The 22,961-nt window shown below is 39.6% G+C and overlaps 1 protein-coding gene across 2 annotated transcripts; it reads right to left on the reverse strand.

Annotated features, from left to right (window-relative positions):
* Positions 1–19,364: 19,364 nt before the first annotated feature.
* On the reverse strand, positions 19,365–22,367 carry LOC143744304 (uncharacterized). 2 transcript variants are annotated; one of them, XM_077235713.1, is made up of 3 exons: positions 21,717–22,367; positions 20,972–21,169; positions 19,365–20,244 (listed from the first exon to the last, which is right to left on the reverse strand). In XM_077235713.1, the coding sequence occupies exons 1-3, from the start codon at positions 22,153–22,155 to the stop codon at positions 19,865–19,867; spliced, it is 1,017 nt and encodes a 338-aa protein (XP_077091828.1). In that variant the 5' UTR covers positions 22,156–22,367; the 3' UTR covers positions 19,365–19,864. The 2 variants fall into 2 exon arrangements, with proteins under 2 accessions (XP_077091828.1, XP_077091827.1); XM_077235712.1 differs by having other exon boundaries at positions 21,726–22,339.
* Between the last annotated feature and the right edge of the window lie 594 nt (positions 22,368–22,961).

The following is a 22,961-nucleotide window of genomic DNA, read 5'->3' on the forward strand; positions in this document are numbered from 1 at the left end:
GAGCTCACCACAGACAGACTTTGACATACTAGCACTGCTCCAAGATTCAGCACCCAAGGACGACTTTCTGGAAAACAGCCAGGGAAACCAGGACAGCATATTACAGCCTCCAATAACACCATAGGAACAACCCCTCTCACCGGAAACGTTATCCCTCTCTCCAGCATTTCCACTTCTGTTTCTCTCAGAGAAAATGGAACAACTGGTACATGCTGGAACTAGACTATCACACTCGTTTGCTGCGAGCCCCCAGATACCAACCAAAAAACGCCAGGCCCCACAACCACCAAAGCCTGCGGGCCCAGCTCGCCCTCTCCCTCCCCCTGTGAGAGCTCTTCGGCCTCTGCCACAGCGCCAGGGCCCACACCCTCCTCCAGCGGCTCGAGGTGAACCAAAAACAACTGATACCAGCTCTCAGTGATATGTGTCGGGTCCCCGCTATGATAACAATAACTTTCTCAAATGTTTACAGAACAAGCGGGAACCCAGTGTGCCTGTATCTTTTTCTATTGCTGTTCGATTACATGATTGAAAGTCTAAGGCCTTCAAAAGCCGTACAGCAAACCCATCTAATCTGGTGCCTATTACACGACATACTAAGATTGCTGTGGGGACAAAAAGTAAGACTGTTAAGTTAGCACTTTTAAACATCCGCTCACTTAAAAATAAATCACTTCTAGTCAACGACTTAATAACCACATACAACCTGGATTTTATGTTGCTAAATGAAACTTGGCTAGAAGACAGCTGCAGTGCAACAGTCCTCAATGAAACAGCCCCTCCTAAATTACTTTACTTTTATGAGTGTTTACTGAGCTGTCAGAAGAGGCGGAGGTTTAGCTGCTCATTATAAAGATGTCTATCAATGTAAGCAAATATCATTTGGGAATTACCCGTCTTTCGAATATCTGGGTATTGTGTTAAAAGGTGCTCCACGCATTTTACTTATCATTGTTTACAGGCCTCCAAAATACTCTCCAGCTTTTGCTGAGAACTTAACAGAACTGTTATCAACAATTTCCTCAGAGTTTGACTGCTCTGCCATTGCTGGAGATTTTAACATTCACATAGATAATGCTGAAACCAATATGGCAAAAGAAATCAAAACTGTTTTAAAAACTTTTGATCTGACTCAGCATGTACATGGACCCACACATAATCCAGGACACACTCTAGATTTACTTATCAGTAAGGGTCTAAACATTTCATCAATTGTTATTAAGGATGTAGCACTGTCTGATCATTTTTGTATTTTCTTTGATATATTGATCTCTCCTGCCATTGAAGCTAGATCTGTGTCTGTCAAGAAGAAATGCTTAAATGAGAACACTAGTGTACAATTTATGAAGGCTATATCTTTAACACTCCGTTGATTTTCTCCCTGATTCTTTTAACCCAAAAGTTGAGAGTGTAATCGATGATATTGCTCCTGTGAAAGTCAGGAAGAAGAGTAGCAGACAAAAAGCACCTTGGAGAAATTCAACAGCAGTGCAAAATATGAAAAGACAATGCAGAAAAGCAGAGCGCATGTGGCGAAAGACAAAACTTGTAGTCCATTATAACATCTACAAAGACAGCGTCCATGCTTTCAATAAGGAACTAGGCAAAGCTAGACAGACTTTCTTCTCGAATATTATAAACAGCAATATAAACAACTATATTTTCGCTCTTTTTGCTACTGTAGAGAGACTGACAAACCCCCCAAGCCAGATTCCCAGTGAAATGCTCTCAGTGAGAAAGTGCAGTGAGTTTGCTTCTTTCTTCTCTGAGAAAATCAATAATATCAGAAAGGTGATCAGCTCATCCTTGAGTTGCGCTGGGGTCAGGCAGATCAGACAACAGCCTGAGAAAGTAGCCACTATGTCTGATTTCGAAGAAATTGATGGCAAAATTTTGGAAGAAACCGTACAGCACCTAAAAACATCAACCTGCGCCCTTGACGCACTTCCCACATCTTTTTTCAAAAATGTGTTACACAGCTTAGAAGCAGATCTCCTAGAAGTGGTAAATGCCTCACTTCTCTCTGGGAGTTTTCCGACCTCCCTGAAAACTGCAATTGTCAAGCCCCTCCTGAAAAGAACAATCTGGATAAGACCATATTAAACAACTATAGGCCGATTTCAAATCTTCGTTTCATAGGCAAGATCATTGAAAAAGTTGTCTTCAATCAGCTGAACAAATTCTTGAGCTCGAATGGATACTTTGACAATTTTCAATCTGGTTTCCGACCGCACCACAGTACAGAGACCGCGCTCATAAAGATAATAAATGATATTCACTTAAATACTGATACAGGCAAATTATCAGTGCTGGTACTACTCGACCTCAGTGCTGCATTTGACACTGTCGATCACAACATACTTCTTGACAGGCTGGAAAACTGGGTCGGGCTTTCTGGGATAGTCCTAAAATGGTTCAGGTCATACTTAGGAGGTAGAGGTTATTATGTGAGTATAGGAGACCATAAGTCTGAGTGGACATCCATGACATCTACCTTTTCTGTCAAAGATACTAGAAAAGGCAGTATCTTCACAACTGTGTTCGTTTCTTAAAAGAAATGGTATCTGCGAGGATTTCCAGTCAGGATTTAGACCGCACCATAGCACTGAGACAGCTCTCATTAAAGTCACAAATGATTTGCTCTTATCATCCGATCGTGGTTGTATCTCTCTATTAGTGTTACTTGATCTTAGTGCTGCATTTGACACCATTGAGCACAACATTCTCTTAAATAGACTAGAAAACTATTTTGGCATTAGTGGAATTGCATTAGCATGGTTTAAATCATATTTATCTGACCGCTACCAGTTTGTAGCAGTAAATGAAGAGATGTCTTATCGATCACAAGTTCAGTATGGCGTACCACAAGGCTCAGTACTAGGCCCGTTGCTGTTCACTCTCTACATGCTACCTTTAGGAGATATCATTAGGAAACATGGAATTAGCTTTCACTGTTTTGCTGATGATACTCAGCTCTATATTTCTTCCAAACCTAACGAAACTCACCAATTCACAAAATTATCGGAATGCATAGTTGATATTAAAAATTGGATGACTAGTAATTTCCTACTACTAAATTCTGAAAAAACAGAGATTCTAATTATTGGAAAAAAAACTTCCACACGTAATAACCTAGAATACCGTCTAACACTTGATGGCTGCTCTGTTAAGTCTTCGCCGTCAGTTAGGAACCTGGGTGTGCTCTTTGATACCAATCTTTCATTTGAAAGTCATGTGTCTAGTGTCTGTAAAACCGCATTTTTCCATCTTAAAAATATATCTAAATTACGTCATATGCTCTCATTGACAAATGCGGAACAACTAGTTCATGCGTTCATGACATCAAGGCTAGATTATTGTAATGCTCTACTGGGTGGTTGCCCTGCACGCTTAATAAACAAACTACAGCTAGTCCAAAACGCAGCCGCTAGAGTTCTTACCAGAACCAGGAAGTACGACCATATTAGCCCGGTTCTGTCAACACTGCATTGGCTCCCTATTAAACATCGTATAAATTTTAAAATATTGCTGATTACTTACAAAGCACTAAATGGTTTAGCTCCGCAGTACTTGAGCGAGCTCTTAACGCATTATAGTCCTTCACGTCTATTGCGATCTCAAAACTCCGGCCAGTTGATAATACCTAGAATATCTAAATCGACTGATGGCGGTAGATCCTTTTCCTATTTAGCACCAAAACTTTGGAACAATCTTCCTAACATTGTCCGGGAAGCAGACACAGTCTGTCAGTTCAAAGCTAGACTAAAAACACATCTCTTTGACCTAGCATTCACATAACACTCTATAGACTTCTATAATTTAATATTAGGCTGCTTAGATTAGGTCAGCCGGAACTGGGAACACTTCCCTCAAATCCTGATGTACTCGTTACATCATAAGAAGAATGGCATCTACGCTAATTTTAGTGTCTTTGTTTATCCCGAGGTTTTCCCGCAGCCTGCCGGATCCAGGCCGTTTCCAGATCTGACGAAGGACTTTCGCCTGGACCCGATGACAATGCAGTGCTGAAGTGCCAACTAGCCTCTCCCTATGGAGGATCCCTATACCACTCTACAGATAAAGAGTTGTGGAATTTTTCGGTTCGCGTACCTACCCAAAGTGATAAGATAAAATAAAAATTCTGCATCAAAATTTATAGACAAGTAGTTTGTTTAGGCATGGTTTGTAAGGAATTATAAACCTGCGCACATATATTCAAACGCACATAACTATAGAATCAATTCTTAATGCGCATGTGAACGCCATCAGCGTCTATCACAGGTTCTCGTTTAAAGTCTGTTTAGAGAGAACGGTGTCGTCTTAGCGGCCCCTAATTTAATAACAAACTATCATTTAGATGGAAGTGAATCAATCAAAACTAACTTTAGCTGGAAAAAACATTTTTCAAGAGCCACTATAAAACCAAACCAATCTCTGTTACCTTAAATTATATCTTTATCTCTGTAAAGCTGCTTTGAAACAATCTACATTGTTAAAAGCGCTATATAAATGAGGATGACTTGACTTGACTTGACATGCGGAGTCCCTCAAGGCTCAATTCTTGCCCCACTCCTATTCAACCTGTACATGCTCCCAATGAGCCAAATAATGAGAAAGAACCAAATCGCTTACCATAGCTATGCAGACGACACACAGCTCTACTTATCCCTATCGCCTAACGATTACAGCCCCATTGACTCCCTTTGCCAATGCATTGATTAAGTAAACAATTGGATGTGCCAACACTTTCTTCAGTTAAACAAAGACAAAACTGAAGTCATTGCGTTTGGAAACAAAGATGAAGTCCTCAAGGTGAACGCATACCTTCAGTCTAGGGGTCAATCAACTAAAAATCAAGTTTGGAATCTTGGTGTGACACTAGAGTCAGACCTTAGTTTCAGTAGTCATGTCAAAGCAATAACTAAATCAGCATACTATCACCTAAAAAATATTGCAAGAATTAGATGCTTTGTTTCCAGTCAAGACTTAGAAAAACTTATGCATGGTTTCATCACCAGTAGGGTGGATTATTGTAATGGACTTCTCACTGGCCTTCCCAAAAAGACCATAAGACAGTTGCAGCTCATACAGAACGCTGCTGCTAGGATTCTGAGCAGAACCAGAAAATATGAACACATCACACCAGTCCTCAGGTCTTTACACTGGCTGCCAGTTACATTTAGGATTGATTTTAAAGTATTATTACTGGTATATAAATCATTCAATGGCCTAGGACCTCAATACATTGCAGATATGCTCACTGAATATAAACCCAACAGATCACTCAGATCATTAGGATCACATCAGCTAGAAATACCAAGGGTTCACTCTAAGCATGGCGAGTCTGCTTTTAGCTATTATGCCAGCCGCAGCTGGAACCAGCTTCCAGAAGAAATCAGATGTGCTCCTACAGTAGTCACATTCAAATCCAGACTCAAAACACATCTGTTTAGCTGTGCATTTACTGAATGAGCACTGTGCCACTGTTCGTCCGACTGTTAGCACTGTATTTTATTTTATGTTTTAATTACTCTGATTTCATTTGATTATTTCTGTATTTTATCTTTTATTCTGAACTGTTTTAATTATTCTGATTTATTTTGATTATTTTAATTTCTTCTATGTAAAGCACTTTCAATTACCATTGTGTATGAAATGTGCTATATAAATAAACTTGCCTTGCCTTGCCTAAGCCTGGTTTATAATCACTTTATTGTAACTTTGCACGTAGCTCTGCTTCCACCTTCTCCTTTGGGGAGGAGCGCGCACAGTCAGCGGAGGCTCGCAGTGCGGAGTGCGCAGTGCCAGGTGAAAACAAGGCTTAACTTCGCCCCATGATTATTGGTTAATTTACCCCACCTGTCCACCCTCGTTACCCTCCTAATTTCTTTCCCTATTTATTTTTCCTGTATTCTCGGTCCTGGGGCTGGTTAGTTTTGTATCCCTGCTCATGGCCCTAGTTGCTAGTCTGTCTAGTATGGTTATCTTCTGTCTTTACATTGTCCTTGATGTGTGTTTCTGGTTTTATTTCTGTTGTTTTGTTTTGCCCTACCACGGTCTTTTGTTTTTCAGCCATGTTGGCTGTAGTTTAGTCTTCTGTTTTAATCCCTGTTTTGTGTTTGCTGTCATGGCTGAGATGCCATCCTCCCCCTTTAAGTCGCTGTGTGTCAGGGACACACACCACCCTGCAGTCCACTCTAGTCAAGTCAAGACAAGTAACCTTCATTTATAAAGCGCTTTTAACAGTATGGATTGTTTCAAAGCAGCTTTACAGTGATAATAGAAATAACCATAACAGATTGTTTAGGCTTTACCACAGCTTTAGGACAAAGTTATAGTCGAATGTTTATTGATTCACTTCCGTTGCGAAGATCATTAGTTATTAACTTAGGGGCCGCTAACACAACACCATTCTAACAGAAAAACCCTTAACGTGCTCCGTCCGCCCATCCGCACAAAACAGTGACTGGTGTTTCGAGAACGCACTTCCTGAAATAGGTTCGAAGGTGAAAACGATTACCCATTTTCTCTGCGCAAAGTCCGCTTCCAGAGTCCGCTTCAGTCCCAGAGCCCACTCCAGCATCCTCAGAGCCTGCTCCAGAGTCCGCTCCAGTGTGTGATCCTCCAGAGTCCGCTCCAGTCCACGATCCTCCAGAGTCCGCTGCCAGTCATCCAGCGACCTGCTGTTCTTCTGATATTGCATTCCTCTGGCACTGACTGTGTTCTGCCTCCAAGGCCGGAATTATCCCGACAACGTTTATCTGTACAGAAGTAAAAGGAAGGAGGCCTTCACAAGGGAGAGACTAGTTGACACTTCAGTACTGCGTTGTCGTTGTGTCCAGGCGCTGGAAACTCTACACTCTCTACAGTCCGCTTCAGTCCCAGAGCCCACTCCAGCATCCCCAGAGCCTGCTCTAGAGTCCGTTCCAGTCCGTGATCATCCAGAGTCTTCTTCAGTCCCAGAGCCCACTCCAGCATCCCCAGAGCCTGCTCCAGAGTCCGTTCCAGTCCGTGATTCTCCAGAGTCCGCTTCAGTCCCAGAGCCCACTCCAGCATCCCCAGAGCCTGCTCCAGAGTCCGTTCCAGTCCGTGATCCTCCAGAGTCCGCTTCAGTCCCAGAGCCCACTTCAGCATCCTCAGAGCCTGCTCCAGAGTCCGTTCCAGTCCGTGATCCTCCAGAGTCCGCTTCAGTCTCAGAGCCCACTCCAGCATCCCCAGAGCCTGCTCCAGAGTCCGTTCCACTCTGTGATCCTCCAGAGTCCGCTTCAGTCCCAGAGCCCACTCCAGCATCCTCAGAGCCTGCTCCAGAGTCTGCTCCAGTGTGTGATCCTCCAGAGTCCGCTCCAGTCCACGATCCTCCAGAGTCCGCTCCAGTCCACGATCCTCCAGAGTCTACTCCAGTCCATGATCCTCCAGAGTCGATTCCAGTCCACGATCCTCCAGAGTCTACTCCAGTCCCGGAGCCCACTCCAGCATCCTCAGAGCCTGCTCCAGAGTCCGTTCCAGTCCGTGATCCTCCAGAGTCCGCTTCAGTCCCAGAGCCCACTCCAGAATCCCCAGAGCCTGCTCCAGAGTCCGTTCCACTCTGTGATCCTCCAGAGTCCGCTTCAGTCCCAGAGCCCACTCCAGCATCCTCAGAGCCTGCTCCAGAGTCCGCTCCAGTAAGTGATCCTCCAGAGTCCGCTCCAGTCCATGATCCTCCAGAGTTGATTCCTGTCCACGACCCTCCAGAGTCCGCTCCAGTCCACGATCCTCCAGATTCTACTCCAGTCCATGATCCTCCAGAGTAGATTCCAGTCCACGATACTCCAGAGTCCGCTTCAGTCCCAGAGCCCACTCCAGCATCCTCAGAGCCTGCTCCAGAGTCCGTTCCAGTCCGTGATCCTCCAGAGTCCGCTTCAGTCCCAGAGCCCACTCCAGCATCTCCAGAGCCTGCTCCAGAGTCCGTTCAGTCCGTGATCCTCCAGAGTCCGCTTCAGTCCCAGAGCCCACTCCAGCATCCTCAGAGCCTGCTCCAGAGTCCGCTCCAGTACGTGATCCTCCAGAGTCCGCTTCAGTCCACGATCCTCCAGAGTCCGCTCCAGTCCACGATCCTCCAGAGTCCGCTTCAGTCCACAATCTTCCAGAGTCCGCTCCAGTCCACGATCCTCCAGAGTCCGCTCCAGTCCACGATCCTCCAGAGTCTACTCCAGTCCATGATCCTCCAGAGTCGATTCCAGTCCATGATCCTCCAGAGTCCGCTTCAGTCCCAGAGCCTGCTCCAGCATCCCCAGAGCCTGCTCAAGAGTCCGCTCCAGTACGTGATCCTCCAGAGTCCGCTTCAGTCCACGATCCTCCAGAGTCCGCTCCAGTCCACGATCCTCCAGAGTCCGCTTCAGTCCACAATCTTCCAGAGTCCGCTCCAGTCCACGATCCTCCAGAGTCCGCTCCAGTCCACGATCCTCCAGAGTCTACTCCAGTCCATGATCCTCCAGAGTCGATTCCAGTCCATGATCCTCCAGAGTCCGCTTCAGTCCCAGAGCCTGCTCCAGCATCCCCAGAGCCTGCTCAAGAGTCAGTTCCAGTCCGCGATCCTCCAGAGTCTGCTCCAGTCCCGGAGCCCGCTCTGGCATTCCTAGAGCCTGCTCCAGTGTCCGTTCCAGTCCGCGATCCTCCAAAACCCATTCTAGTCTGCAATCTGGGTCCTGCATCCCTACTTTTTCATCCTGGCCGATTGCTGGGGTTCCTGTTTAGCTTTAGCCTCCCTGATCCGTCTCACCAGCTCTGCCCTGGTTGTATTCTGTTGTAGTGATATCACAGAGTGAACTGCATACAAATGCTCTGGATATGCATTGCTTACAAACTGCTTCAATACAGTTTTGCAAGTCATGAGACACTTAAAAAAACATTAGAAAAACAGTCTACTCCATGGAAATGTGACCAAACCAGTTACTTAAAATATGAACATTTATTATTATTATTATTAAAATACTATATAATAATAAAAGGACAGAGAAGCCAGTTTTTCTTCATAGAGAACACACATGCTTAACCCCCCCCACCACCATAAGGACGCCCGTTTGTTCCTGGGCAATGTGCCAGTCATCCAGCGACCTGCTGTTCCTCTGATATTGCATTCCTCTGGCACTGATTGTGCCCTGCCTGACGCCAGCGCTCCACAAGAACTCACAAGTAAATATTTCCAGCTGTCAGTGCTGTTATGCTCTCTAGTGAGGTCATTCATTGTATTCTCACACATTTACTATGTTTGAAAAGGGTTCAGTATGTTTATTGCAATCAAATAGATATCGTTTCAACTTTTAAATGTATACATTTTCTAGATTATCATCCTTTCATCCTTGTGCTGGTGAGATGAAGTCAAAGCAATGAATCACAGTAAGGGTCAGTTGTTTTTCAATAAGACTCTGGTTTACAGTGAAAGGAGATTATTACAGTTTTGGTGAATTTTTTTTATTTACTACTGTTAAATCTTAAATTAATTCAAACAAGTTAGAGTTAAATGTAGCAAGATTAAATAATAATAATAATAATATTGTACTTCAGTATAAAATTAATAAAAGTAGAGTCTGCTCCAGATGCACTGTTTAATCAATTTGAAATGGATGAAATCATTATCATATACGATCATCAGTCTTCTGAGGTGCCAGTAGAGTTTCAGTAAGTTCCATCCTTTACAGGTCAAGAACCAATTTTCGGTGGGTTGTGTGTGGCAGTACTCCTTGTCCTTGATTGACTAGGCACTTCAATTTTATCCAAGATTTTATTTGATACACATAGCAGTTATAGACATTTAAGTAAAAGCTGTTACAACACTCCTTATTCTTCCCTATACATGTACGAACAGACTTGTTATTAAACTAGTAAACTATTATTTCCTTCATAATTTGTTTAGTTTAAGTCTTGGCAAATCACTCAGTGAACTTTATAGCACCATTACGACATCTAGTGGTAGAGATGAATAGTTCATACCACTCCCCCAATCCACTATGAATTTTAATTAAAAGCAAAATGTTAAGTCAGTAATTAAGAGCCTGATAATAATCAATATCCGTGTCTATGCCAGAATTAAACAGTCCTGCATAAGTTCGGTGTTAACTTCTTACAGAGGGTTTTGTTGTTGTTAATACCTGTTAGGTTTTGGTACAGTGTTAGGGTTCGAACATTCATGCACCATGTTTTGTCTTTCATTGTGAGCGCACAGGCCAAGTGTTTGTGTTTTGGTTTGTATCGTGTCCCTAGTTTCTGGTCAGTCTAGTATGGTTATCTTCTGTCTCGTCATTGTTGTGTTTTTCTCGGTTTATTACTGTTTTTTGTTTTGCCCTATCACGGCTCTTTTGTCGGCTGTAGTTTGGGCTTCTGTTTTAAGCACTCTTTTGTGTTGCTTTTACTTTTTTTGTGTTAATAAAGAAAACTTTACGCAGCTGCTCTGCGCTTGCGTTCTTAATGAAAATCCTTAATTTTCCATAATTTGTTTAGTTTTTATGTCTTGTTGATGTCAGATAAATCACTCAACCTGAACCTTATAGCACTATTAAGACATCTGGTAGAAATGAATAGTTCAAACCACTTCCCTAACCCAGTATGAATTTGTTTAATTCTGACTATGGCAAAATTAAACAGCCCTGCATAAGTTTGGTTAACTTCTTTATGGTGTTGTTGTTGTTAATAGCAGAAAATTTACTGCATCCCAACTCAAAACTAATGTTTTAAATGTCAAATGTACATTTCTGTGTGATTGCTGTGGTCCCTAAACAAGTAGGCTACATGACTTTATGTACATATCAGTCACTTCTACCACAGACATTTAATACAATATGCCGACCTGTTGGATATTACATACATAAGTGGTTTTCAATCCTGGTCTGTCGGACCCACCTGTATCTCTCTAATATCTGACACACTCAGTTCAGTTATTGGAGCTCTTTTCTAACAAGCTCAGAAATATGTGAGGCATACAACATATTTGTGTGTGAAATATAGGAGGCATACAAAATGTGCGGAGTGGTGGGTCTCCAGGACCAGGATTAAAAACCACTGACATCCAGGGAACATAATCAATCATTGCATGAGATCACCTGTCCCTTACGGAACGAAAATATATTTCCCATATATGAATGATCAATATATTACATGGTTTAACTGTATATTATAAAATATACATAATAATATATTGTTTTAATATATTACAATAAATTGAATAATACATAAGGAATTGCCACTTTTCATATATTGAAAAATATGTGACAATATATCATAATGTATGTAATTTTATATTCAGTAATACACTTCATAATATGTAGATGTATATGTGATCAGATATGGTACTGCATATGTAATATATTGCATATATATTTATGCAATATAAACACATATATAGAGAAGTATTTAATATGTAATATATTTATTATACTTATTTACATTATAAATGTTTCATGTTTCTATCTAGTTTACATGAACAAACTGCATGTACTAAAGTACTTAATGAGCACTGAACATGAGACTATCATTGTGCTTAGAAGTGCACATTTTATTTCTTATAAATTTTAGTTATTATCATCTGAATCCCAATTGGCCAATCGTCAACCTCACCATAGGCTCTATTCTTCAGCACAATGGTGACCACAAAAACTCAGACATACCAGAAAAACTTTTAAATTCCGAATTAATAGAACATTAAACAGTAACAGATCTCCCCCTATATTAATACTCATTAAAACACTCTCCTAATTGCTCTCCTTTCAAAAGTCAGTCAGAACCAAAGCATGCTGGGAACTAGAAATCACCCGTAATTCACACACATCGGTGTGTGTGTGTGTGTGTGTGTGTGTGTGTGTGTATATATATATATATATCAGATATGTGTGAACATACATTCACATTCATATGTTCAATATATGTACACAATAAAGGATAAAACTTTGTGATTATTACATGTAATACTAGTTTTGTCTTCATTTATTCATCATTAGTCATACATGGTCAGTGCAGTATATAGAAAAATATAAGCACTAGTTTCCCATATATGGAAATGTATTATGTAATATATCGCATTATATTTTGCAGTATATTCTCATATATTTTTGTTCCATAAACGGGTGCCAGGTTAAGCACAAGCAGATCAAAAAAAACAATTATCTTATGTAACTATAAGGTTTTAAAAGAGACATCCAAAATGTGTTTTATTATGGGGAAAAGGGTTGGATTATATTGAGCTGAATTTTGAGCAGAAACACAACTTAAAGATTATTAAATATTGCTGTGGAAATTATGACTAGTCTCATGAAACAAGACTTGTTTCAAGCTTGTTTCATAGGCAGCTTGTTCATTTAGATGAAATGTGTAGCGAACTAAAATAATAATAACTGGACACAGCCTTTGAAAAACAAACAAACAAAAAACATGGAGCATTTTCTTGTAAAAATTGATAAGACCATTTTATTTTAGTTACAATTGTCTATTCTACGCAGTCTAACCCTATCAGAACAGATTTTTGCGTCACAACACACCAGTGAAACACTGATTTAAAGTGTGAGTGTGCAGTAATCTCAATATTTTTTAGTGAGCTTTCACCAGTACCTCTGTTTTCTTTACTGCCTAATGTTTATTCACTGCCACAGCAGAAAGATTTTGTTCACTTATTTGTCGCTCATCCTTCGAGGATAGCAAGTCAAATACATATACCTATATTTATCCAGACTGTGATCTCACAGATCACACACGAGTTGTGTTTTTAACGGGGGTTCTGATATACAGGTGCACTGCCACTATGTTACATTTCTTATTCATGGCTACTGTGAAATAAGAAAAGTGTTATATGTAACTTTTCAAAAATAGCCTATATGTATTTTACTTGATCTCCCGTCACCGTTCATTCAGACTGGCCCTTACCCAATCCGGGGACGGTGACCTGTTCAAAAGCCACTATCATTTGTGTCAAACACAAGTGCTTCTCTTATTACAGCACAGCTTTACCATACCTAGGGCCGTATTCACAAAAACATTTGATCCTACCACTAAGGCAAAGCATATCCTACAATGCAGTACTTGGGTAAGGAGTTTCCTCTCAAGACCTGTTCACAATGCAGCTGAGACCAACTTTAACTAAGGAACAGAGAGAAGCCTTAAGCTAAGATGAAGGGTGAGGTTGACCTCGTTGCTATGGATGATGTCAACATGCTTACTAACTTTGGCCTCAGTGATTGGCTGATGGGGAGGGGTATCTGTCATTAAATAATCATATAATTATTGTTGAGCGAGGTATCATGTTGCCATATTCAAATAAGGTTTTTAAAATAAAAATGTTGTCAAATTCAAATAAAGATTTTAGAATGTAGTCTAAGTGTCACTTATTAAACAAGTGTACGTTCAGCTAAGTGTCTCGAGAGATTGCAGAATTCAAGTGATAAAGTTTAGGAGGAGGACGTTCAAATGGTCTGAAGGCATACATACAGCCAACTCACCTACAGTTACCTCGACAGTTTTCTGCATCCCTCTGCAACTCCTCACTCTCCGCTGGTCCCCAGACAGCACACCATACTCTTTACTCTTTTACTCTCATTTGTTAGTTTGAACTCGTGAAAAATACTCCTAACTCTTTAACTCTATCATTTGTTAGTTTGAACTCGTGAATACAACTGCCACAGGTAATCGGACATTATTTTCTTTTTCTTTATTTAATTTCAAAGATTTATTTTTGCCCAGACAGCAACATAGTGTCGTCATACCACATCTGGTACACGCGGATTTCACATTTGAAAATAAATAAATAAAAAGAATATTGTCCGATTACCTGTGGCAGTTGTTTTCATGAGTTCAAATGTCTGCCTGTCATTTTATTATGATGGCTACAAGGCTATCAGCGCAGACGATGGGACATTATTTTCAACTTTACCACAATGTTTTTATTCTCAACCACAATGCCACAATGTTTTATTCTTGTAAAACTCGGCTTGATCAGCCCAATGATGGTTTTCTGTTCAGCTGGTGAAGGTCACTGCGTGTTCCCGTCTTTCCATCTGGCAAATTAATTTGATTAAATGAAATACATGTTCTCATGTATTAACTCGTTATTTCATCTGACTCCATAGATGAAAAAGGTTTTAATGATATATTAAAATATAATATCCGAGTCGATTACAATAAAATCAAATGTTTACAATTTATTATGTCAAGTACATGTATCCCGCCAATTGCATAATCAGTTCAAAGATAATAGATACAAACATCAAATGCTCTGAAATAAAGAAAGAAGATGCAATAGGCTCTATGCACGATCGCTTCCGCGTTTTGTCTCAGCCCGCCCAGTTACATCCGGTGCTGCGTCAGAAGCCGGGTTTGCCTTAGGTGGAGATAATGGCAAATTACACTCGCTGTTTACAAAAACTTCCTGCGGTTGACGTGAATGATGTTAACAACACTGTGAGGCAGTTAGCTGTCACACATAAGAGTAAGAAAGAGAAGGGCTTTAAATTATATATTTCGACCTACATCGACAACTTTGAGGGTGAGTATTCTCTCATATCGTGCGAAATCCGACTAGCGAATCAGTTTCTAAAATCGTTGTCTCCGTTTCTGAGAAAATGAATTTTATTAAAGTTGTGCCGCTATACACTTCGCGCTATGCGGAAGTAAAGACGCTGGCTGAGATCCTACCGGAAATACGTCAGCAGCGTTCGTGCATAGAGCGCATACCTTGACATTATAAAAACGACATGATGTTTTGGTGCACTTCGCATCACGGGCTGATCTGGTTACAGAACACGCCCCGAGCTCTAGTTGCATTTCATTATATAGACAGACCAAGGCAGAAACCTCATTTCAAATGTAAACATGAGTTCACATATTTACATTAAATACCGTCCCAGACTTACTGGGGGCAGAAGTTGATTTACATGGAGCCATTTGCTAACAATGGGAATTTGATGGAGTTAACACCTTCTGAGAACATGAGGCCCTATTCCTGGAAGACACTCCTCCTAAGTATGTGAATTATTTCTAAACTCTTAAATACCTTATTACCTTTTGGTTTACTTCTTTGAGAATGAGACATTTGTACCAGTCGCACAGAGACCTTTCAAATGATATCAAACGTGTGATACTGTATGATAATTATTCACATTAAACTATACAGATTCTTGGGTGAATTTCAGGTGATCTCAGCATGAGGGAGAAGGAGCGGGGGCAGAATGGGGGGTCAGTGGAAAAGATGTAAATTAGGATTGCTTAGGTGAGACTTGTGTTTCGAATGGTGCACAAGAGGGAAATTCAAAATTTAATTTGTTTTGTTCTCTCAGAGAGTTGCGCTATCTTCCAGTTCTTCCAGTTTTTCCAGTCTTACACAATCATTCAATGCATATTTTTGCCTGTACATAAATGAACCTTTATGTTATGTCATCGCAGATTAAAATTTATAAATCAAAATATTTATTGCATTTATGCACCCAAGGCTCTATCACATTGCCTTAATTTATAAATGTATAATTTATGACTGTACAGTGTCTTTGGGTGGATTGCAGAGGCAATTTACCGGCAACAGCCATTTTAGGATTGTTTTTGATTTGGTCTTAGTACTGAGTCCTCTTGACTACCCCTAATTTTTCACAGATGTAGGAGCTGGTTTAAGTGCTAAAAAATTGTGCAGTCCTAAAGTTAGGACTTACCAGTAATTTTAAGAGTTTCTCCTAAATCGGCAAGTTAGGAGCTACTTTTAGCCATAAGATGTTTTGTGAACACAGCCCCTGATTCCCAAGCTGCTCTTTACATGAATGTCTGTCAGTGGGCAGTTGGGAGTTGTGTATCTATCATAAAAGGTAACTCTGAACACTTTTTTATTAGGGAAGAATGAAGACACTGTGGGGACATGACCAGAGCAAAGGCAGTCAATTCAGAGTTTTATTGACTTCAAAACTTGCACACAAAACTAACATAAAACAGTGACACTAAAGGTGACCCTCCTCCAGCAGTCCCTCACCACAACTGACTCGAACAGACAAAATAAGTCCTTTTATACTCAGGGGTTCAACCATTTCATGATAATAGGGTAATATAAATTATACACACACACACACACACACACACACACACACACACACACACACACACACACACACACACACACACACACACACACACACACATGAATACATTAATCAACATAAATGAAAATAAAATTAAAAATGCATTAACATCAATATTACAAGGAAAAAATATGAATAATAAACAATACATTTCTACATACTATCAAAATAAGCACAATGAAACAATGCCTGCTCACACTGGGAAATAGACTATGCCTACACTACCCAGAATTCCTTGGGATGGTATAAAATGAGGCACATGAAGGCCAGAATTCCTCTTAAACCCCACCGCTGCAGGCATGAACCCAGAGACAAAAGGTGCGTTTTGAAAATGTGGATATAATACTGATATTGTTGATATAAATTCTAAATAAAGAAAATAAATAACACTCTTGGTGTCTTCTTCTCATCCTTCTAATGTGCACCTTAGACCAGAAAAGTGACCAAAATCATATTTAAACAAACATATTGAGCTCGACAGTAGTGTTTTCTTCCAGTGCAGACGTTACACTCCACATGTCCAGCGCCAGCATAACAGGAAGCAGGAAAATAGCTTGGACTGTTGTCCTCTTGAGTTTCTCCCGCATTTCAGCACACACACATTATAATCTACAACAGATCTTGGAGAGAAGATGTGTCTGTGCTGGGTTCTGCTGCAAACAGTCTGTAATGCTGCTCTCACAGGAACTGTGAATTTCCCAAATATTGAACAATAAATGCAAACATAAGTACATAAAAATTGAGACATGGATAAAAAGTCATAAAAACAACCACAAAATCACCTGAACCCATGAAATCACCATGACTTCATGTGCAAACGCATTCAACAAAGCACCCATTATACAAAGATCCATCAGGCTGCTAGGCATGGTAAAGTCTAAACCAGACAGTTTACAATTAAGAGTGTCTAAAGGCATGTACGGAAAGAATCAATTAAACAGATGCAATGCTTACATAAAAATAAATCTTATGACTGATTTGATCCATAGCCACAGCCACTGGAACCTTCAGCTGAACTCGGTCCATTTATCTGTTACACGCAGAGATAGAGACGTTCACAGAAGCTCAACAAGAGTTCAGTTTCTTTAAACACAAATAAAGCATGAGTTTAGTAACTGATGCAATGAGATGCAGGCAGACAAGCAATGATTATGTCAGAGATCAAATTTGAAAAAGGAATAACAAATTTATTTTAAAAAAATGAAAGAGACAAACTAATGAATATAAAAATTGTAAAAGTTTTACACAAAAATCAGATCTATCTTTTTCTATTGTTTAAAATCAATTCCCAAGTGTTATCTAACAGATGAAGATTGTGAAGATCAGAGCATAGAGAAAGAAGGAGCCAAATGAAGATATTTGCAGAATGAAAGGAGAGCTAAAAGAGAAGGAAAAAGTGAAGAGCAAAATAACAGCAATGAATGTATTTGCTGGAAACTTACATCTTCATAAACTTGTGTTTTGGTCTGATAAGAAAAGGTTATACAGATTTATCCATTATGTGTAACGGCTAGAAGGCTTGTGCATAATTCAGAATTGAATTGAGAATGACTCCTAAATTCCAATTCAATTCTTGAATTTGAATTGAATTTGAATTGATGTCAAAAACAGGATCTAGAATTACAATTAGAATTTGAATTAAAGGAAGCAGAATTGCAATTCAAAACAAATTCTAAGAAATTCATATGGATATTTTTAAGTGAAGTGTTTAACAATGAAGCTTTACAGTATATGTCAGATATGATTGCATTACATATTCTATAAATGATATTAGTATGAACTACTTGTACAGATTACATTAACAGGAAATATTTTCCCCCAGCAATGAATGTTTTTAAAATTTTAATTTAACAGAATTCATCAATTTATTGCCTGCTGTAGTTGTTTTAATTCACATCCTTTCTAAAAATATGAAAGTGTTTGGTGTAATATATTCTTAATATATACGGTTGTCAATAAACTAATTTCATGTTGTCTTATATTTTATTTGTTCATTATTTATTTTGTTGGATTTTAGTTGGACTTAGTCAGAACTGTTTCAAAAATAGTGATCTGCATGATGCCTGCTGCCTTGCTCAGTGATGTTGAATTTAAATGGCAAGTAAAATAAAGACATGTTATGTTACATTGGTGATGTTATCGTGTTGTCTGAAAGGGACTAAATAACAAAATATTTTTATGAGCTGAAATGCAGAATACAAATGTTTTTATTAAGTTAAATGGACATTATATAACAGTTTCAGGTTATGTTTTAGTGTTGGTAACATGTCCCACATCGTCCCACATTTGGTTTGTTTGATGGTGGTCAACCTATGTGTGACTGTGTAGAATTTCTTTGAATTGCCATGCATTTGATTCCACTTCCTGTCATTCCAATTCCAATTCCAATTAAACTTCCTGTGGGGCGGAGTCAATTCAATTCCAATTCCAATTCATGAATTGAATGGAGGCCAATTCTGAAATTCTGAATTTTGCACAAGCCTGACGGCTAGGTCGCAGTGAAGATGAAGATCAGTCAGATGTCGAAGATGAAGATGATATATGAGTTGTGCTTTTGACAGATTTAGAAAAAAGACAGCGAAGCAAGCACTTTCAAATATCACATCTGGTCATAAAAACAGTTTCTGGAAAAAAAAACACATCAGGTACTGTGAATTATTAATTCTGAGAAACATGACCACTCAACTGTGTTTTGTTAGCCTTCCAACTACTAAGATATTAACATATACGAACAGTTGAGTACAATATACATATTCTTGGATAATACTAAAAGATGAAAATAAATTATTAACAATAATGAGTAAATACTTGAATATACGATGAAGATCAATAAAGGAAGTAAGGGAATACATGAGAGGAACAAATCATAAATGAACAATATGAATAAAGAAAATCATCATAAACATTGATCTTTTGAATACGCCAGTGTGGCATATCCATCCGTCCGTCCTCCACATGTCCTCTGTCAGGTCTGGGGTTATGGGACACTGTCCCAGTGTCTCTCAGTGTCTCGGGCCACACGTGTGGGAAACACCCGGGACAGATGGACGTTTCAGAACAGGACACACATCTATCCGATTGTGGAGGAAACATTGGGGGAACATGTATATAAAAATGATCTGTTCATTTATTTTACTTAATTTTATAATGGGGGATTTGTGGACTCAGCAATACATACATACACTGGTATGTATGTATTGCTGCGTCCACAAATCCCCCATTATAAAATTAAGTAAAATAAATACTTAATGTGTTTATGTTGATGTTGTGAAGAAGAAAAGTCTCTTCTGCTCACCAAGGCTGTGTTTATTTGATCAAAATACAGTAAAAACAGTAATAATGTGAACTATTATTACAATTTACAGTTTTCTATTTTAATGCATTTCAAAATGTAACTGATGGCGAAGCTGAATTTCAGCAGCCATTACTCCAGCCAGTGTTACATGATCCTTCAGAAATGATCAAATTAATAGACAAGACTCATGATAACATATTTTACAAACATGGCTTCTGATGACATTAGACACAGACTCGTTACTGAACATTTGATGTATATTTCATTCAGAAGCTGGTACAGAGAAAATAATAAAAACACGTAATTTAAACACAGGCTAATATATCTACCAATACCAAAGTAAGCTAAATAAAACAACATGTCTTCTGAACTTATTGTAAAAAAATGCTCCACTGCTTCTTTGAGTTTTACAAACCAGCCCAAGATTGCTCAAAATGCAACAAAGAATGCATCATTATAACAATATATTCCAGGTTTTAAGGGACTCTTTGGATCACTCTGATGGCTGGTTGAGAGTCTCTAACATGTGGTCTTTTGAATCTTCTTCAGGCTGAGAAGTCATGGCTATTGTCTTATGTGTGTTGGGGATATTGGTCTGGGACAGGGGCTGGGACTGAGACTGGGAATTGGACTGGGGCAGGGACTGGGACTGGGGCAGGAGGCTTCTTAACCCTGCGAACAGCTGGTTGACTAAAGCCTCCATAGAGCGTGTGTGTTCAGCCAGGACTCTGGCAATGAGCCGTTCCTCTCGCGCGTGGTTCTGTTCCCACTGACGCTCCAGCCACATGTTCTGCGTCTGCTGCATTCTTTCAAGAAAGTCTTGATACTGGGTGTGCAATGCAGTGCAACAAGTCCTTCTGCGTCTGAACATACCTGAACAAAACATTACAGAGAGAACAGAATGCATGACTAAGCTTATTTGGACAAATGTTATCATGTCATGTTAACAGATATGTATTGTTGAAATCAACAATATCGAGCCAAATATTAGGGTGAAGTGGTTATTTTTTGGAGTTTTCGAGCCATTTCATTTTTCCTTTCTTCTGAATGATACAAAGAACAATATGTCATTAGATTGGGAATCACTGTGCTGATTTTTACAAGTTTGAAAGTGTAAAACAGTGGAAATATACTGTATAAGCTGTATAAATAAACTCACCACATCTACATTAAATCTTAATGAGTTTATTCATATAGCACAAATTTTACTGCCGGCCAGTTATTGTTATAGTTTTGTTGTGGTCTTGCACACCAGCATCCCAAGCTGGTCCCAGTGTGCAAGACATACCTTATGCTGGACATTTCTGCAGGGTGTGCAAACTAAACGTGTTGTAAACTAACAAGATTTATGAAGGTGTCCTCTAAATATGAATGGATGTCAGGATACAAGTTTAGGCTTGCAGACTCTTTTCAGTTCAGGGTTGCTTTATTTTTACAACGGGTGATTCCGGGTTACTTATATTTTGTTCTGGCACGATTTGTAACTTCACAAACATTATAAATGAACCTTGAGGAACCTAATCATTAAAACAGGCATGCCACCTATAATGTAGCCCAGCACTGTTGATGTAAAAGCTATAGGATGAGATGCCCATCAGACCTTGAGCTGGAGGCTGCTGGGAAGAGGACGGCTGTGATGATGGCATGCTGTCTGTGGAAGGGAATGGCTGTGTGGGAGTGGAGCTTTCTGTAGAGGTTGAGCTCTCCTGAGACGCTTGTGTGAGGACGAGGGGTTCGTTCTCCGTTTTCACTGACTGGACTTCCTGAATCCCACCTTCCATGTCATCCACTCCATTATCTTTAACAGACAAACACAAACACTTGAGGTCAGAAATTCATAAATCTTTCACAACTACATACTGTTTCTTCTAAAAAAGGGTCGTCTTCTCCAGCTGAGTGCTGTTACTTTTATTGCACTGCTTTCTTTAATATACCATTTGGAATGTAACTGAAATGTGCTATATCAATAAACTCACCTTGTCTAGATTAAATCTTAATGAGTTTATTCATATAGCACATTTCACTCCTGGCCAGTTATTGCTATAATAAGTGCACATTTTCAGAGAAAACTTTATCAAAATGTCTAGAGTTGTATTTTTGTTTAGCATTATCAATATAAAACGCTATGTGACAGTACCTATGAGTAGTACCATGGTGGCATCAGATGGTAATATCACATGGTACAATACTTTGTACTTCATATACTAAAGATATATGATAACTGTCCTGGCATGGTTGTAAAACAAACCAAAACATGATACTACTCTGGTACTCTTTCTTTACTTGTAGTTTTTTTTTAAATTCACTTTGAAGCATACATGTATGCTGGTTACAGTGCCACTCACCATCATCACCATCACCACCATCACCATCATCATCGCATTCACCATCCTCAAAAGTAAAGCATTTGCTGTCCGACAAAGGGGATCCGTCTTTAAAGTCGATGTCAACTCCAGTTTGGTTTGTCACAACAACCAAAGGTCTATGTCCAAAAATTTCTTCCATTGTATCAAAATGTTTAAATGCATTATTAGAGCTGCTGGTGTTTTGTTTCTTGGCCTTATAGTAAATGGATTTGAGGGTTTTCCAGCGATGTTTGACTTGATCACATGAACGCCTAAAACCTGCCTCCTTATGTCTAGCGCAAACCTTCCTGAAGATCAGACTGTTGCGGTGCTTGCGTCCGTCCCTGTATCGATCTATGTGCATCTCTTTTAAACTTTGTAAAAGGAAATCTGTCTCTTCCTCGGTCCAGAAATGTGTGCTTCTTCGATTGCTTGACATCCCTCTCGATCTCGTAGAAACCGCAATTACATAGATATAAATGAATATCCCGTTACAGTAATAGGGTATTCAGAATAAGACGTTCATATGAGACAAAATTCAGACTAACGCCGCCAGTTGTTTTATTCGGATTCTAGTAACGTGGAGAACGGAATGGTGTCCGTGAGGCTGCGGATTTAAAAAAACAGCCAATCACAAGGCTGCATCTTGCCCAACAGTCTCTCGAATGCCCACTCTGAATGGTTGTATGCTTTGGGCTGCAAGCCTCATTGGTTGGTTAGGCTGTCAGTCAATTGTCGGCCATAATGGCCAACCCTATGGCAATCGGATTATCGCTCTCACATGACGAATATATAATCCTACACGTAAAAATATGAGAAATGTGACCCCAATACTTGCGCATGTAAACGTGGTTAGTAAATACTCATTTAGAATTATTTAGTTTTTTATTACTTATTTAGAATTATAAAAAGGAAGTGCAATGTCGCTTCTTATTGGTAAATACATGACATTGATTTTGCCTTTCATCAGTATTATTTACGTTTTGTTCATTCACAAACATGTGACATTAGGCCTATGATATATCAACAAAAGTATAAAACATTTTGCTTGTTCAGTATCGAGGTTATCGACAACTTCTGACCCATATGGACCCCTCACACAGACAAATGATGCATGAAAATGCTCAGAATAGTCAGAAACGTTGTCTTCCATTTATGACAATAACAACCCCTCACATTATGATACACTAGATCTCAACTTTCACTTGACCTGCATTCATGCATATCGATATTTAATGATTGATT

The sequence above is a fragment of the Siphateles boraxobius genome, unplaced genomic scaffold (assembly GCF_051911475.1).
Source record: "Siphateles boraxobius isolate OS27281-9 unplaced genomic scaffold, OSU_SipBor_1 2, whole genome shotgun sequence".
NCBI classification, from domain to species: domain Eukaryota; kingdom Metazoa; phylum Chordata; class Actinopteri; order Cypriniformes; family Leuciscidae; genus Siphateles; species Siphateles boraxobius.